The 17,743-nt window shown below is 38.6% G+C and overlaps 1 protein-coding gene across 2 annotated transcripts in view; it reads right to left on the bottom strand.

Moving 5' to 3' along the window:
* Positions 1-17,743, bottom strand: part of LOC128687924 (mitochondrial-processing peptidase subunit alpha) — a 39,011-nt gene that overhangs the window by 4,841 nt on the left and 16,427 nt on the right. For both annotated transcript variants that reach the window (XM_070083598.1, XM_070083597.1), the window contains exons 4-8: positions 15,187-15,266; positions 8,620-8,722; positions 5,036-5,128; positions 2,279-2,451; positions 2-110 (exon numbers count right to left, since the gene is read on the bottom strand). In XM_070083598.1, coding sequence (XP_069939699.1) covers positions 2-110; positions 2,279-2,451; positions 5,036-5,128; positions 8,620-8,722; positions 15,187-15,266 — 558 coding nt within the window. The remainder of the gene's footprint in view (position 1; positions 111-2,278; positions 2,452-5,035; positions 5,129-8,619; positions 8,723-15,186; positions 15,267-17,743) is intronic.

The following is a 17,743-nucleotide window of genomic DNA, read 5'->3' as shown; positions in this document are numbered from 1 at the left end:
CCTTTATGAGTCCTCCTGTGTATTGTGATACAGAATGGTCAACAGCAATAGTGCGACTGTTAAACAAGCTAGGATCTTCTTCCCATATAGCTGGTCGTTCCACAAAGAACCTAAAAAATGAGGAATATAAATAGTACTAATATTGCACAATCTCTCAAAACAAATGAGAATTTTTTGTGAGGACAAAATGAACTAAATTCTCTTACAAATCCCTGAATAAACAGGTCTTACACTACATATGTGGATTACTTGTTTGTTATTTGGGCATGCAAATAAAGGTTTACAGTATATAAAACTCTTGCAACTAGATAGTAGGTTGGTAGACAGCAACCACCCAGGGAGGTACTACTGTTCTGCCAAGCAAGTGTAAAACGAAAGCCTGTATTTGTTTTACATGATGGTAGGATTGCTGGTGTCTTTTTTCAGTCTCATAAACATGCAAGATTTCAGGTACGTCTTGCTACTTCTTACACTTAGGTCACACTACACATACTTGTACAAGCATATATATACACACCCCTCTGGGTTTTCTTCTATTTTCTTTCTAGTTCTTGTTCATTTCCTCTTATCTCCATAGGGAAGCGGAACAGAATTCTTCCTCCGTAAACCATGCGTGTTGTAAGAGGCGACTAAAATGCCAGGAGCAAGGGGCTAGTAACCCCTTCTCCTGTACAAATTACTGAATTTAAAAAGAAAAACTTGCATTTTTCTTTTTGGGCCACCTTGCCTTGGTGGGATACGGCTAGTTTGTTGGAAAAAAAAAAAAAAAAAAAAAAAAAAAAAAAAAAAAAAAAAAAAAAAAAAAAAAAAAAAAACTCTTGCATGAGGATTTTTAGTGTTCCTATTCTGCATGATGCTAAGGTATGACTCAAATACAAACTAAATAAGTGTCAAGTTACTCAGGATAACTATGTGTGGGGTTGCTCATGCTAATCTGGACAGTATTCACACTCCATGTACCCCGACTTGTAATGACATTAAATACTGTATTTTATAAATCCTAAAAAATTATTTTAAGCACTTTTTATATCTACAAGCAAGCAAGCTCAGTTTTTTTTTCCATTAATATGGTAGTTAAAATTATTATTATAATAATCAAAGGGGAAGTGCTAAACCCATAGGATTATACAGAATGGTAGTTAAAAGAAAAAGATAACTCAACTGGCTGGAATCAATATGAAGCAAAATTTACTAGATAAACCTATTTTGTAGAATGATATGAAAGTACAAGGCAAGCATCCTTTGTTTTATGGAGCAGATGGCTGTATAATCCTACGGGTTTAGCGCTTCCCCTTGATTATAATAATAATAATATGGAGCAGATATATTACAATCCCATGGCAGCTATATTAAGTTCAATCAGGCCATCAATACTTATTTAGCACATTTCCTTGCAATAATAAAATTCAGTACATTTTGCAAAGAGCACCTATTGCATACAATGAATGTACACTGCACATACATGCCTGATAGAAACTGGATATCTCAATAGGCAATTCCCACTCAACAAATCAGCAAAATGCACAGGAAACATGTACAGGGAAAAGGTGGCTATGAAGTCTCAAAATCTACTGTATATCTAAATTATTTGCCAAGAAAAACTGAACTAACAATAGCAGTGATCAAGAGGATGAGAGGAGGATTTTGAAAAATGCCAAGACAATGTTCAAATTAAGGACTGAAGAAAGTGCCAGAATTGCCCTAGCCTTAGTGTACAGTAATATGGTCTCAATTCAGTGTCCAACTAAAATGGTTCTTTTTCTATGTTCAATGGTATATCATTCTGTTAGGTTCTTTGGTGTTACTAGTACTGGTGTAAATAGCTGTCCAATGCCCTACCAACTTTTTCTATTCCACTTGATGATACAATATTTAGTAGCAGAAGTCACTAAGTGACCAAACTGCTGTTTAAAAAAAAAAAGAAAAAAATTAACTCGAAGTGGTAAAACATAAGGCGAAACCTAGATCTTGTCCCCATTTATCATCTATGGAGATCTGAAATGATGGCTAGTTGGGTAGCAGACATCAGCATTAATGAGTAGATATGGGTGTGTCTGCATTTCTAGGAACAACTTTTTACTTTCTTGGATGACTGACCTGCTGAAAGTAGTACAAGGGTTACAGATGATATAGCAAATTGGTGTCAGTTAAGAAATCAGAGATTTTGCAATAAACGTGGGCAAAGTAAGAATGTCGAAGTCTAGATGGAGTGTGATGGATGAGAAATAGCATCATTACCCAGTACCCCCAAAAAATTAAAGAAAAATATTTTACGTACTTCTGAGCACTTTCCACAAAAGCATCATGATCGACACCCACACCGGCTAAAACCATTCGTGAAGGTGTGTGGTGGTGCTTCAGGTAAGTAAATAGAGTTGATTGGTCAATCCTCATAACATTTTCTGGTGGACAGATCTTAGGTAGACCCAAGGTGTTGTCCCTGTAGGATGCCTAATAAAATGACAATTAAGAATATGCTCAAGATAATATTACACATACAAATACTGAACATCTCGGAAGAAAATTGAATCAGTATCTGAAAACTCTGAAGTGAATCTGCAGGAAAGATAGAACAATTTACAGTGGAACCTCTACTTGCGAGCGCATTATTTGCGAGTTTTTCCAAATACAGTGGACCCCCGGTTAACGATTTTAATCCGTGCAAGAGGGATAATTGTTATGCGAAATAATCGTTATGCGAATGAATTTTCCCCATAAGAAATAATGGAAATAAAATTAATCCGTGCAAGACGCCCAAAAGTATGAAAAAAATTTTTTTTTACCACATGAAATGTTAATTTTAATACACACAAACTGAAAAAGGCATGCACAATTACATGACACTTACTTTTATTGAAGATCTGGTGATGATTGATGGGATGGGAGGAGGGGAGAGCATTATCTTCTTACTGTTTAGAAGGGGAATCCCCTTCCATTACGACTTGAGGTAGCAAGTCCTTTTCCGGGGTTACTTCCCTTCTTCTTTTAATGCCACTAGGACCAGCTTGAGAGTCACTGGACCTCTGTCGCACAACAAATCTGTCCATAGAGCTCTGTACCTCCCGTTCCTTTACGATTTGTCTAAAATGGGCCACAACATTGTCATTGAAATAGTCACCAGCATGGCTTGCAACAGCTGTGTCAGGGTGATTTTCATCTATAAAGGTTTGCAGTTCAACCCACTGTGCACACATTTCCTTAATCTTTGAAGTAGGCACAATGGATTCCACAACTGGCATAGGCTTCTCAGGGTTAGCCCCAAACCCTTCAAAATCTTTCTTAATTTCCATACTAATTCTCACCCTTTTTACCACAGGGTTGGCACTAGAAGCTTTCTTGGGGCCCATAGTCACTTATTTTCCAGAAACAGCACCGAAAACACTGTAATAATACGAAATATTCCGAGTGTATGCTTGGATGTTACCGCGGAGGCTGGCTAGCAGTTGATCGGTTGATGTTTTGCTTCCATACGCGAGCGAAATTTCCATAAGCGAGCGGGCCTCAAAGGAGGTTCCTTGAAGCTGATGAGGGGCTCTTGCTCTTGATCTAGGGAATTGTATCTCATTTGTTTGTTGGACTATCTTATTGAAACTTGGGCAATGTATGATGGAAAGATGCTTCTTAATGTACACCAAAAATGAAAGAAATAAGACCATAAACAATGGAGTTCACTTCTCAGCAATTAGCCGCCCCTTAGCGGTATTTTTGTATGGTTTTTATGGTTGCATTCTGGCTTTTGTGGTCTCTTTGATAGAATGGAAGATATATTACAGAAATAGATGCGATTTTGATTGGTTTCATGATGAGAAGTACCTTGGAAATGAGCTCCCCTCAAGGAAGGTTCCTTGATGTTGGTGAGGGGCTCTTGATTTAGGGAATTGGATCTGTGCTCCAGTTCCCCGAATTAAGCCTGAATGCCTTCCACATCCCCCCCCCCAGGCGCTGTATAATCCTCCGGGTTTAGCGCTTCCCCCTTGATTATAATAATAATAATTGGAAATGAGCTCAAAGTAGCAAAAATGTTCTATTTTTGCCGATGTTCAAGAGTAAACAAATGACGTCACCTCCATTCCAATGTGCAGTCATGAATGGGTTGACATTATTTATACAATTATTACAATAATGCAGTAGTCTACATAACCGTTAATCTTCTATTTTTTGTGTGAATAAAAATTCCAAATTATTTATATTGGTGGCAGCAGCAGCACTAGTAGCAGTAGTAGTACTAGTACTAGTAGTAGCACTAGTAACAGTACTAGTAGTAGTACTAGTAACAGTACTAGTAGTAGTACTAGTAGTAGTACTAGTAGTAGTACTAGTAGTAGTAATAGTACTAGTAGTACTAGTAGTAGTACTAGTAGTAGTAATAGTACTAGTACTAGTAATAGTACTAGTACTAGTAGCAGAAGAATAATATGTATAATAATAATTATAATAATAGATGGCTTCAAAGGCTGTCACTAGATGGCAGTGTTTACCACAACAAAGCTGGAGTGATTATGGCCACCTTCACTTGTCACATTATGACATATTTTATTCATTCTAGAGTATATATCAGGTTTCTATTTTATTTATATTGTTTATTATGTCATATTAGATGAAGTGTAATAGATAAGTAAGACGTAGAGTTGATGTAGCGAAATATTCAAGGAGTATTTTGTCCTTTCTCCAGATACTCTCGTCGGCCGCTGACGCTGCCACATATAGTGACAAATTTTATTCATTCTAGAGTATATATCAGGTTTCTATGTTATTTATAATGTTTATTATGTCATATTAAATTAATTTTGATAGATAAATAAGCCATAGAGTTGATATTAGGGAAATTATTGAAGTATTTTATGGTGCCTGGAATTCCACTGGAATGAATTAATTCCATTACAGTTAATTTAAATGAGGAAAACTGACTCTGCAAATGAGCAAATCCAGATGCGAGCAAGGTCATGGAACGGATTAAACTCGTTAATGGAGGTTCAACTGTATATATAAAACATACAAGAAAAAAAATTCCCTTGGGGTCAGCTAAGAAACTTACTGCATGTATCATCTCCATGAGCAAAGTGTCTTTCTCAGGACGCAGCTGCAAATCCTCAAGGTCAAATGACACGGCCATTTGAGCATCCGTAATCTAGTGAGAATGAAAACAAAAATGAAATTTACGACATTACACAACTCTATGCACAAATAAAAGAACAAAGGATGAATATTTAATTAACACTTATTCTTTATCATTCATGTCTAGCTTTCTCAAGATTACTAAGAATTACTGTTCAGTAGCACTAGGTACAAACAAGCAAGCAACTACTTCATAAAACAGAAAATAAAATTTACAGATAACATTTCACTATGGTGTCTGTAAATTAGTCTCTCTACCCTATATGAGGGTTTTATTTACATTAAGAAGCCTCATCAAATGGATGACAACTAATGGATTATAATAATCATATTTATATCGTAGAGCTATGTACAAACTGACAACAAATGTAGTGTAACTCCTTGTATGTACTGAGGGATAATAGCACACTGAGAACAAAAATATGGTTTACTATAGCACACAAACATGAGAAAAAGAAAATGGAAGCAAAAAAATTAATAATGTTCAAATAAAGAAAATAATGTAACATCATGGAAGGTTAACAACAGAAGTAAAATCACTCCACGAGAAACAATCTTTATTACTTTCACGGAAAATCACTAAACCCACAGGGGTCATATGGCACATGAGGAATGGGAGACAATAAGATTCAATCCATGGAAAAGAAGGGTATCTCCAATTCTCTGGATGTAAAATAAAAGGACACAAGTGCAACTAATGTGACATTTATTGTGGCAACGTTTCGCTCTCCAGGAGCTTTATCAAACCATTACAAACAATACATGGACACAGAGGGTATATAAAGGCTCAGAGTGAGGTGCAGTACTAGTGAGGTACCATTTAGATGTTCACTAGTGGTAGTAGAAGTAGTAGTGACAAAAGTAGTAGTAGTAATACAATATGGTAGAGCAATTAATTCGTACATGAGTAAAAGGAAAGTGAACATAGAAAAGAGTAAGGTGATGAGGGTATCAAATGATTTAGATAAAGAAAAATTGGATATCAAATTGGGGAGGAGGAGTATGGAAGAAGTGAATGTTTTCAGATACTTGGGAGTTGACGTGTCGGCGGATGGATTTATGAAGGATGAGGTTAATCATAGAATTGATGAGGGAAAAAAGGTGAGTGGTGCGTTGAGGTATATGTGGAGTCAAAAAACGTTATCTATGGAGGCAAAGAAGGGAATGTATGAAAGTATAGTAGTACCAACACTCTTATATGGATGTGAAGCTTGGGTGGTAAATGCAGCAGCGAGGAGACGGTTGGAGGCAGTAGAGATGTCCTGTCTAAGGGCAATGTGTGGTGTAAATATTATGCAGAAAATTCGGAGTGTGGAAATTAGGAGAAGGTGTGGAGTTAATAAAAGCATTAGTCAGAGGGCAGAAGAGGGGTTGTTGAGGTGGTTTGGTAATTTAGAGAGAATGGATCAAAGTAGAATGACATGGAAAGCATATAAATCTATAGGGGAAGGAAAGAGGGGTAGGGGTCGTCCTCGAAAGGGTTGGAAAGAGGGGGTAAAGGAGGTTTTGTGGGCGAGGGGCTTGGACTTCCAGCAAGCGTGCATGAGCGTGTTAGATAGGAGTGAATGGAGACGAATGATACTTGGGACCTGACGATCTGTTGGAGTGTGAGCAGGGTAATATTTAGTGAAGGGATTCAGGGAAACCGGTTATTTTCATATAGTCGGACTTGAGTCCTGGAAATGGGAAGTACAATGCCTGCACTTTAAAGGAGTGGTTTGGGATATTGGCAGTTTGGAGGGATATGTTGTGTATCTTTATACGTATATGCTTCTAAACTGTTGTATTCTGGGCACCTCTGCAAAAGCAGTGATAATGTGTGAGTGTGGTGAAAGTGTTGAATGATGATGAAAGTATTTTCTTTCTTTTTTGGGTCACCCTGCCTCGGTGGGAGACGACCGACTTGTTGAGAGAGAAAAAAAAAAAAAAAAAAAAAAAAAAGTAAAAGGATATAAAAAATATTAGCTTTTATATCCTTAAAAAGGATATAAAAGCTAATAGCTTTTACAGTGGACCCCCGGTTAACGATATTTTTTCACTCCAGAAGTATGTTCAGGTGCCAGTACTGACCAAATTTGTTCCCATAAGGAATATTGTGAAGTAGATTAGTCCATTTCAGACCCCCAAACATACACGTACAAACGCACTTACATAAATACACTTACATAATTAGTCGCATTCGGAGGTAATCGTTATGCGGGGGTCCACTGTATATCCTTTTACTCATGTACGAATTAGTTGCTCTACCATATTGTATTACTACTACTACTTTTGTCACTACTACTTCTACTACTACTACCACTAGTGAACATCTAAATGGTACCTCACTAGTACTGCACCTCACTCTGAGCCTTTATATACCCTCTGTGTCCATGTATTGTTTGTAATGGCTTGATAAAGCTCCTGGAGAGCGAAACGTTGCCACAATATATGTCACATTAGTTGCACTTGTGTCCTTTTACTTTACATATTGTCGGTAATTCTACCAACTTTATTACAATTCTCTGGATCAAGATTCCTTTACTGGCATCAACCCCTCCCCTCCTTTCAAGAAGAAAAAGTCATGATCAAAAAACAAGTTAGGCAAAGTTCCCGGGAAATATAGGAGAAAGAATGCAGATTTCACAAACAATCTCCCCAATGCAATGACAAAAAAAAAAAAAAAAAAAAAAAAAAGTCTGAATTTTGAAGTGAGGCAATGTCCTTGTCATTTCAGCCTCAAGAGGCTGGGCTCTTAGTTTGGTACAGTATGTGCTCAGGAAGACCTTCTCAAGTACATGTTGATTAATCCCACCCATCATAGTAGAGTGACATATCTTTGGGAAACAAAGATGTCCCGAAACCAGTGAATACTTTTTATTTTACATGAGAAATACTAACAAAGAGTAACAAGCTGATTAGATATGCTAGCACAATTTGCTCTAACATCTACACAGTACAAGACTGAAACACTGACTAAAGTTCTCTCCAGAACACTGGTTAGCCAATAACTAGTCATCTCGTAAAAATCTGGGCGGATGTAGGGCAGACATATGTTCAGAGTTGTCTGTCGCTTTGTCATAAAAATGAAAAAAGCAAACTGAAGAAATTTCAAGTTGCAAAAATGTTTTTTGGCCAAAAATCATTTATAAATGTTTTAACTAATTACAGTACAAAGGTTAACCCTTAAACTGTCCAAACGTAGATCTACGTTTGATTTTACGTTGTTTCTTATGTAAACCCCTCAAGGAAGGTTCCTTGATGTTGGCGAGGGGCTCTTGATTTAGGGAATTGGATCTGTGCTCCAGTTCCCCGAATTAAGCCTGAATGCCTTCCACATCCCCCCCCAGGCGCTGTATAATCCTCCGGGTTTAGCGCTTCCCCTTGATTATAATAATAATCTTATGTAAAAAAAAAAAAAACGTAAATCTGCATTCGGAGCACTACACGTGCAAACGTAGATCTACGTTTGGACAGTTTAAGGGTTAAAATCTTGAGAATTTTCAATCATACAGCATCTCCTACCTCTTCTGGAAGCAACTGAGGTCTCAGGACAACCTCAGATAAGACTTCAACTGCATCTGACATGCCTTTTGACTCTACTGATGCTGCATATATGAAGGTATCTCTGAAAGAAATGTGAGCATTAATATACTGTACTTGGATATTTATTTATTACTGTATTATTATTATACTCATGAGGGCTCATACAGCACCTGGGAAATAAGAGGTATGTATTGTAATTATCATCAGATTCCAAAACTGCTACTTTAACTTGATCAAACAAAATACAGCTGTAATAGGATGATTCAGTTTTCATTAACTGAAGTGTAGTATTTATAAACTTAATATCGAAAGAATTGTGCATGGTTGAAAGAGCAATCAAATGTAAAAGAAAATGTGAAAAAGAAAATACAAATCCTTGAGGTACATCCAAACTAATTCTAAGAATGAATGCAGCCAAACCCTGTCAAATGACTTAGACACAAAGATCATGAGACATTTTTACCTACTCTGTTGAATAGTAATCTACTGATCAGCTATATTATATTAAAAAACAAGCACTTAAACCTAATGGGTCATCCAGACTGATGAATTATAGAAGAGGGAAGACAGATAACAAAGACCCCAGGGTCAAAGCCTTTTGCTATTCAGTCAATGATACAGTAGGTTCCTGACTTTTAATGTTCTGGTTTTACAATACAGTGGACCCTCGTTTCTCATAAGTACAGTACAGTAATCCGTTCCAGAGAGTGTGACTACTAATTGCGAAACTGATGATCTGCGAAACCATTTTCCCAATAAGAAATAATGTAAATCTAATTAATCCATTCCAGACACCCAAAAGTATTAAAATAAAACCATTTTTTTTTTACATGAAATATAGCAGCGCTGTATAGCCCTTGTGGCTTAGCGCTTCTTTTTGATTATAATAATAATAATACATGAAATATAGATGTACATACACAGAAAACAATGAGACATGAATAATAAAATAACATGACACTTACTGTTGCTGAAGATTCTTCTTAGTGTATGGAAGACAGGGGGAGGGGAGAGGATGTGGAAATTACTGTTCAGAAGGGGAATCCCCTTCCATAAAGACTTCAGGTACCAAGTGCTTTTCCGGGGTTACTTCCCTTCTTTGTTTTTAATGCCACTAGGACCAGCTTGAGAGTCACTGCACATCTGTGGCACCACATATCTGTCCAGAGAGCTCTGTTTCTGGCATCTCTTTAAAATTTCCCTAAAATGGGACAGGACATTGTCATTATACATGTTACCGACACGGCTTGCAAGAGCTTTGTCAGGGTGATGTTCCTCCACAAATCTTTCCATCCTACTCCACACTGCACAAATCTCATAATCTCTGAAGAAGACACCTTATTCCATCTCTCTCCCTCCTCCTCCTCTGCAGCAATTTCCTGTGCTGTGGTCTGTTGCTCTTCCAGTTGAAGCTCTTGCAGCTCTTCATTGTGGTCCTCCACCAACTCTTCCACATCCTTGCAACTCACATCCAGCCTCATGGAATTCCCCAATGCCACAATAGATTCCACAACTGGCATAGGGTCCTCAGGGTCAGCCTCAAACCCTTCAAAATCCCTCTCTTGGACACAATCTGGCCACAATTTTCTCCAAGCAGAGTTCTAAGTCCTGGAAGTCACTCCCTCCCTTATGCAATGTAGGATACTGAAGTGATCTTTCCAAAACTCTCTTAGGATCAATTGAGTGTCTCATGTCACATCAAAACACCTTTGAAACATTGCTTTGGTGTAGTTTTTTGAAGTTTGAAATGATCTACTGGCCCACAGGCTGGATAAGAGGAGTGGTATTAGAGGGCAAGAACTTCACTGTGATGAAACAAAACTCCTCTACCATTTGGTCATCAAAGTCTGGAGGATGAGCAGGTGCATTGTCCATTACCAGGAGGCACTTGGGTTCTAATTTATTTTCCAGGAGGTATTTTCAGGCCAAACACTTCATTGAACCAATCAAGGAAAATTTCCCTTGTGACCCATGCCTTACTGTTTGCTTTCCACATCACACACAAATTAGTCTTGGCAACACTGTTTTTCTGGAACACTGGGATTTTCAGTGTTACACCAGTAAAGGCTTCACTTTGAAATCCCCACTAGCATTACTACAGAGCCAAAGAGTAAGCCTGTCTTTCATACTTTTATAGGCTTGTGTCTTGGCTGTGCCTTTTCCTCCTGCATGATGTAGGTCCTCTTTGGCATTTTTTTCCAAAAGAGGCCCGTTTCGTCACAAGTGAACACTTGTTGGGGTTTGAATTCTTCAGCCTCTATGTACCCCTTGAATTCATGCACGTATTTTTCAGCCGCATATTTGTCAAAACTGGCAGCCTCACCATGTCTTGCCACACTGTGTATGCCACTATGCTTTTTAAATCTCTCAAACCAGCCTTTGCTGGCCTTAAATTCACTAACACCAGCACTTGTTGCAGGCATTTTATTTATGAGATCAGCATGCAACTGCCTTGCCTCTTCACAAATTATTGACTGCATAACACTATCTCCTGCTAAATGTTTCTCGTTGATCCACACCAACAATAACTTCTCAACATCTTCGAGTACTTGCATCTCATTTTTGTAAGCATATTTACCCCTTTTGCAACAACAGCTTCCTAGATTTCCTTTTTCTTGGCCTTTATGGAAGCAATGGCTGTATGGGGTTTCCTGGCAAGTTCTGCCACACGTGCTCCACTTTCATATTTTTCAATGATGTTTCTTGAATTCTATCATGTTTCTCACCTTCTTTCCCAAAGGGCTGCCACTAAGAGCTTTCTTTGGGCCCATGGTGGCTTATTTAGCAGTTGCAAGCACTAAAACGAATGGAATATTATGAAATGTATTGTATGAACGCGTGGGATCATGCTCACTCGCTGATAAACAATGGCACATTGACTGTGAATGCTGTGTGGGGCCGCTCGGGGCCACTTGTATGCATCTGGAACGAATGACTATTTGAGTCAAACAAAGATTCGCGAGTCAGTATTTTGACGAAAAACTTTACGATTTGCAAAAATTACAACTTCCAACGCTTACAAAAAATAAGGGTCCACTGTACTGGCATTTTCCAAATAAACACAACCTAACCTCTCCCCACTTAATGATGGAGTTCTGTTCCTAAGACCACATCGGTAAACAAATTTGTCACTAAGTGAGGAGCATACTATAATGGTAGTGGGTTTGTGTCAACCATCTCTGATATTGTTTTAATGTCACCTTGTACCATTTATAACATTTCTGGTATATTTTTAAAATACAGTGGACCCCCGAGTTTCGTGATTAATCCAATCCAGAGAGCCTGCCGAAAGTCAAAATTCAAGAAACTTGAAACCATTTTCCCCATAAGAAATAATGGAAATGAAATTAATCCGTTCCAGACACCCAAAAATATTAAAATAATTTTTTTTTTTTCAAATTAAATAAAGATTTATATACTGAAATCAATGAGAAATCAAGTACATGCATATAAAAAATAATAACAACATTACACTTACCTTTACTGAAGACTTCTGGGTGGATGGAAGACGGGAGGAGGGGATAGGAGGAAGGTGTACACTATTGTTTGGAAGGAGAATCTCCTTCCATTAGGACTTTAGGTAGCAAGTCCTTATCTAGGGTTACTTCCCTTCTTCTTTTAATGCCACTGGGAACAACTTGAGAGTCACTGGACCCCTGTCCCACAAAATATCTGTCCAGAGAGGTCTTTTTCTGGCGTTTCTTTAAGATTTTCCTGAAGTGGGACACAACACTGTCATTGTACATGTTGCAGATATGGCTTGTTTCAGCTTGGTCAGGGTGATACTTTTTAACAAAACTTTGAAACTCATTCCACTTGGCACAAATCTCCTTAATCTTTGAAGAAGGCACCTCATCCACTCCCTCTTCCTCCTCCTCTGAAGCAAGTTCCTCGGCTGTGGTCTGATGCTGTTCCAGTTGAAGCTCTTGCAGTTCGTCAGTGGTTAGCTCTTCCCTGTGGTCCTCCACCAACTCTTCCACATCCCCTTCACTCACCTCCAACCCCATGGACTTGCCCAATGCCACAACACCTTCCACAACAGGCAGAGGGTCGGCAGGGACAGGGTCTGCCTCAAACCCTTCAAAATCCCTCTGGATCGTGTTCCTCACTTTATTTGCCAAAGGGCTTGCACTAGCTTTCCTTGGGTCCATGATGACTTATTTAGCAGTTGCAAGCACAAAAAACAATGGATTATTATGAAATGTATTGTATGAACCCGCGGGGTGATGGTCATGTGTTGGTAAACAATGGCACACTGAGCGTGAATGGTGTGGGAGACTGGCTTGGTGTGCGTGGTGACGAGTGGACAGGTACCGGACAGTCGCCGAAACACGAGTCTAATCACGAAACTCGAGGCCAAATTTTGCCAAAAAAAACTCGCCGAAGGTCAAATTTCACGAAAGTCGGGGCTGCTGAAACTCAAGGGTCCACTGTATCTGTACAGTACTATACTGTATATTGTAATAAAAAGAATAAAGGAAATCAGCTCTAATACACATTATTTAGGTTTTCATACTGGTCAAAGAGCCCATTGTAAGTTGGAGTCGTCAGTAAACGAGTACATCACTAAGTGAGGAGAGGCTGTAATGACTTACAAAACATATTTTTGCTCTTTTGATACCCGGGAGTATATACAGAAGGGACCCGCATATACAGCACCCTCTTCTTGGTGTTCCATGTTTTCGTTAGCTTTCAATTGAGCCACTTTTTATTATGTTCGCTGTTTTTGTCACTTTACCATCATTTTCGTACAACAGTTGCGTAAAAAGCATAACATAAGAAAGAAGGAACACTGCAACGGGCCTATTGACCCATGCAGAGCAGGTCCATGTCCCCCCCGGATTAGACCAATGACCCCCCCCCCCCGGATTATACCAATGACCCACCCAGTCTGGTCACCTCCACTCAAGGATGGAGCACTGCACCAGATCCAGCAGCACAAGCTAGTCAGGTCCATCTCAACCACCCACACCCACTCATGTATTTATCTAACCTATTTTTAAAACTACACGTTTTAGCCTGAATAACTGTACCCGGGAGTTTGTTCCACTCATCCACAACTCTATTACCAAACCAGTGCTTTCCTATATCCTTCCTGAATCTGAATTTTTCCAACTTGAAACCATTGCTGCGAGTCCTGTCTTGGCTGTCTTGGCGTCAGGCACCATATTTTAAGGTAAGTATACTGTATGTACTGTGTATTTATTTTATTATCTATTTTTTTATGCCTAGCTGTACAAATGAGGCCCTCCTGTATTTACATTTGCTTTTTTTTTTTAATGTCTTCCTATTTTTTTTTTTTCAATGCAGACCATCTCCCACCAAGGTAGGTGACCTGAAAAAAGAAGAAACACTTTCACCATAGTTCCCTCCATCACTATCTTGTCACAGACATGCTGAAACTACAGTTCAAAACTGTAAATATCCCCACCCATCCTTCAGAGTGCAGGCACTGTACTTTCCACCTCCAGGATTTGAGTCTGGTAACTGGTTTCCCTCATTCCCTTCACAAATGTTACCTTGCTCACACCAACAGCACATCAAGTCGTAAAACCACTTATGTCTATTCACTCCTAAAACACACACACATGCTTGCTGGATATCTAAGCCCCTTGCATAAAAAAACTCTTTTACCCCGTCCCTCCAATCTTTCCTAGGACGACCCATACCCAGCCTTCCTTCCACTATGGATTTATATGCCCTCCAAGTCATCCAACTTTGTTCCATCCTCTCAAAATGTCTAAATCACCTTAACAATCCCTCTTGAACCCTCTGGATAATACTTTTAGTAACCCCACACCTCCTAATCTCCAAACTAAGAATTCTCTGCATAATATTCACCCAAAACCATTTGGGAAAAATCCAACAAGTATATTTTGAATAAAATTTTATGGTTGACTACCAATTTAAGCTGGTTTATAACAACATTCATAAAAAAGAAAAACCAGATAGAAAACAAACACGGGTATAAAAAAATGCTTGCTGATGCATAGTTGTCACTGACACCAGTGTTAGGCAGCTTACACCAACTTCCTACTACCTATGTACTGGACATAGTGCAAGAAGGAGCAGGATAGCAGGAGTTTGCTACCCTTATTCCACCCCTCCTCCTGTTTCTAAGACAGGCCAGCTGCCTGCCCTACATATCTTCACTATACTATATTGCAACTCTATTCTTCTTAATTACTAGGTATATATTAAACTGTGTTTAACCCTTACTTAAACTGTCCAAACGTACATCTACGTTCACTCGCGTAGTGCTCCGAACGCAGACCTACGTTTTTTTTACATGCTTTCTTATGGAGAAAATCAAGGCCGGAGCGCTACGCGCACAAACGTAGATCTACGTTTGGACAGTTTAAGGGTTAATATTTGTATGTGCAAAGGAACAGTGTATTTAAAATATTTGGTAGTCTACAGTGGGGGACCTACTTTAATGAGAAAAGTCTCAAAATAATGAAAATAAAATAAATAGAAGTTTAGTACACAAGTGATATAGTTCTAGCTTGCACCTTAAAATTATACATATATGAAATAAGAAATTACCTTGATGACTGGCAGTCACAGATTCCTCCGAGTTTTTCAAACGTTCCCATTATCTTCTCCCGGCTCATATTTCGGGTACTCTGCAAAATGAACAGTGTACTATAATGTATAAATCTGCTACTTTATTGACGTTTCTTGCATTCATAGCAGAACACATTATCCTTATTATTATATGCATGAGGAAGTACTAAATCTGTAGTAGAGGCTATACAATACTGGGGGAATGAGAAGTAATAAGTACAGGGGCTAGTGCTTAATTTAGCATTTGGGGAATGGAAGGCAACTATATCTGAGTCAAGGAAAATGAGCTTAATTCAAATTTTTTGGATCAAGAGTCTTTTCCCAGCATCAAGGCACCTTTGAAGGGTAGGTCAGCACAGTAGCTCACTGTTTATATGGCTCCATAAGGGGAGAGGTTGCACCAGATTTTCATATTTGTTAATGGTCTCGATTTGCACATTCCTTTTTTTGCATTATTTCTCTAGGTGCTCTATACGTAAAAGATTACTGAATAGCATTAAACTACGAATGAACGATCATTACATAATTGATATCTTGTACAGCCTCTCCTCACTTAGCGACGATGCCTCGGACTTACGACAGGCTCTCTGACCAGTATTCATACCTAAAGAATGCAGATTAGAGCCGATTTCTTCTATTCTGTTTATTTCAATAAACAGTACACTAGTGTATAAACATTTAAAAATATACCAGAAATGTTATAAATGGTGCAAAGGTGACACTATAACAATATCAAAGATGGTTGACACAAACTCACTACCATTATAGTATGCTCCTCACTTAGCGACGAATTCATTTACTGGAGTGGTCTTATGAACGGAACTCCGTTGTTAAGTGAGGAGAGACTGTATTTAAATTTTTGTTTCTTAATTCTTAGAGCAATTAAAATTTTCAAGCCATATTTTTTATATTAACATATTATTATTGAAAGAATCAAGATGTAAGACAAAAAGTTGGATTGCAAGGAAACAAGGAGAATGTATGAAGGGTACAGAATGTGTAGATCAAATATTTACACTAAAGCATGCCAGTGAACAATAATGGTTTACAGCATTTGTTGATTTAAAAAAAAGGCATATGATAGGGTGGATAGGGCAGCAATGTGGCAGAAATTCCAAATGTATGAGAAAGACAATACAGTAGGGCCCCATTTATACTGCAGGTTAGGTTCCAGGCTACTGCTGGAAAGCAGAATGCCATTTTTTTCACTTATAAATGCATATAAATGCCAGATAACAAGTTTACACTAATATATTAAGTTAGCAATAGAACTAGGCATTAAAAACATTAAAAGTAAAATACACACACAGTACACCCATTACTTACCTTGAAGTATCTGTAGTCTTAATGTAAGGTGAGAGATGAGTTTGATTTGTAGGAAGTTAGGTTTGCGAGGTATGTAGCCAGCCAGGTCAGCCCAGCCCACCTCACCCCACCCACACGTAATATACTATGACATTTAATTCAAGGGCCCCAGAGCAATAAGATACAGTGGACCCCCGGTTATCGGCCGGTTTGGTTATTGGCCAACTCGGTTATCGGCGGAGTTTTCAGCGCTCAGTTATAGGCTGTTTTGGATGCGACCATCCGCCGGCTGGGGCAGCTTGCGCTTCAGTTTGGCTTTGTCTCTCGGTGGCTGAGGAAGCTTCTGCTCATACATCCAAACATTTCGCTTGTTTACCATTGTTTTTAGTGGTTTTTCTTGCAGTGCAACTGTGAAATAAGTAACCATGGCTCCAAAGAAAGTTCTTAGTAAAGTTCCTGTGGTAAAGAAAGTGAGAAACACCATGGAATTTAAGCATGAAGTGATAGAAAAGTTTGAGAGTGGTATGAAGGTGGTGGAACTTGCCAGGATGTACAGCAAGAATAAATCAACAATTACATCCATCCTGGCAAAGAAAGAACAAATCAAAGATGCTAATGTTGCAAAAGGAGTAGCTTTTCTAACTAAACAAAGGACACCGATAATTGAAGAGATGGAAAAGTTATTATTATTGTGTATTAAGGCAAAAGAATTAGTGGGAAACAATGTAGTGGGGTCGATCATTTGTGAGAAGGCAAAGCAGTTGCACGAGGATCTTGCAAAGAAAATGCCTGGAACAAGTGCTGCAGTTTGTGAATTTACGGCCAGCAAAGGATGGTTTGATAGATTTAAGAAGCGTAGTGGCATACACAGTGTTGTAAGGCATGGTGAGGCTGCAAGTTCTGACAAATGTGTGGCTGAAAAGTATGTTCGCGAATTCCAGGACCATGTAAAGGCTGAAGGATTCGAATCCCAACAAGTTTTCAATTGTGACAAAACAGGCCTGTTTTGGAAGAAAATGCCAAACAGGACCTACATTACCCAGGAGGAAAAGGCACTGCCAGGACACAAGCCTATGAAAGACAGGCTTACTCTTTTGCTGTGTGGTAATGCAAGTGGGGATTTCAAAGTGAAGCCTTTACTTGTGTATCACTCGGAAAATCCCAGCGTGTTTAAGAAAAACAATGTCATGAAGAATAAACTGTGTGTGATGTGGAAAGCTAATCATAAGGT

The sequence above is a fragment of the Cherax quadricarinatus genome, chromosome 10, assembly GCF_038502225.1.
Source record: "Cherax quadricarinatus isolate ZL_2023a chromosome 10, ASM3850222v1, whole genome shotgun sequence".
Classification (NCBI taxonomy): domain Eukaryota; kingdom Metazoa; phylum Arthropoda; class Malacostraca; order Decapoda; family Parastacidae; genus Cherax; species Cherax quadricarinatus.
Note: the sequence above shows the minus strand (reverse complement) of the source record. Positions and strands in the feature narration are given on the sequence as shown.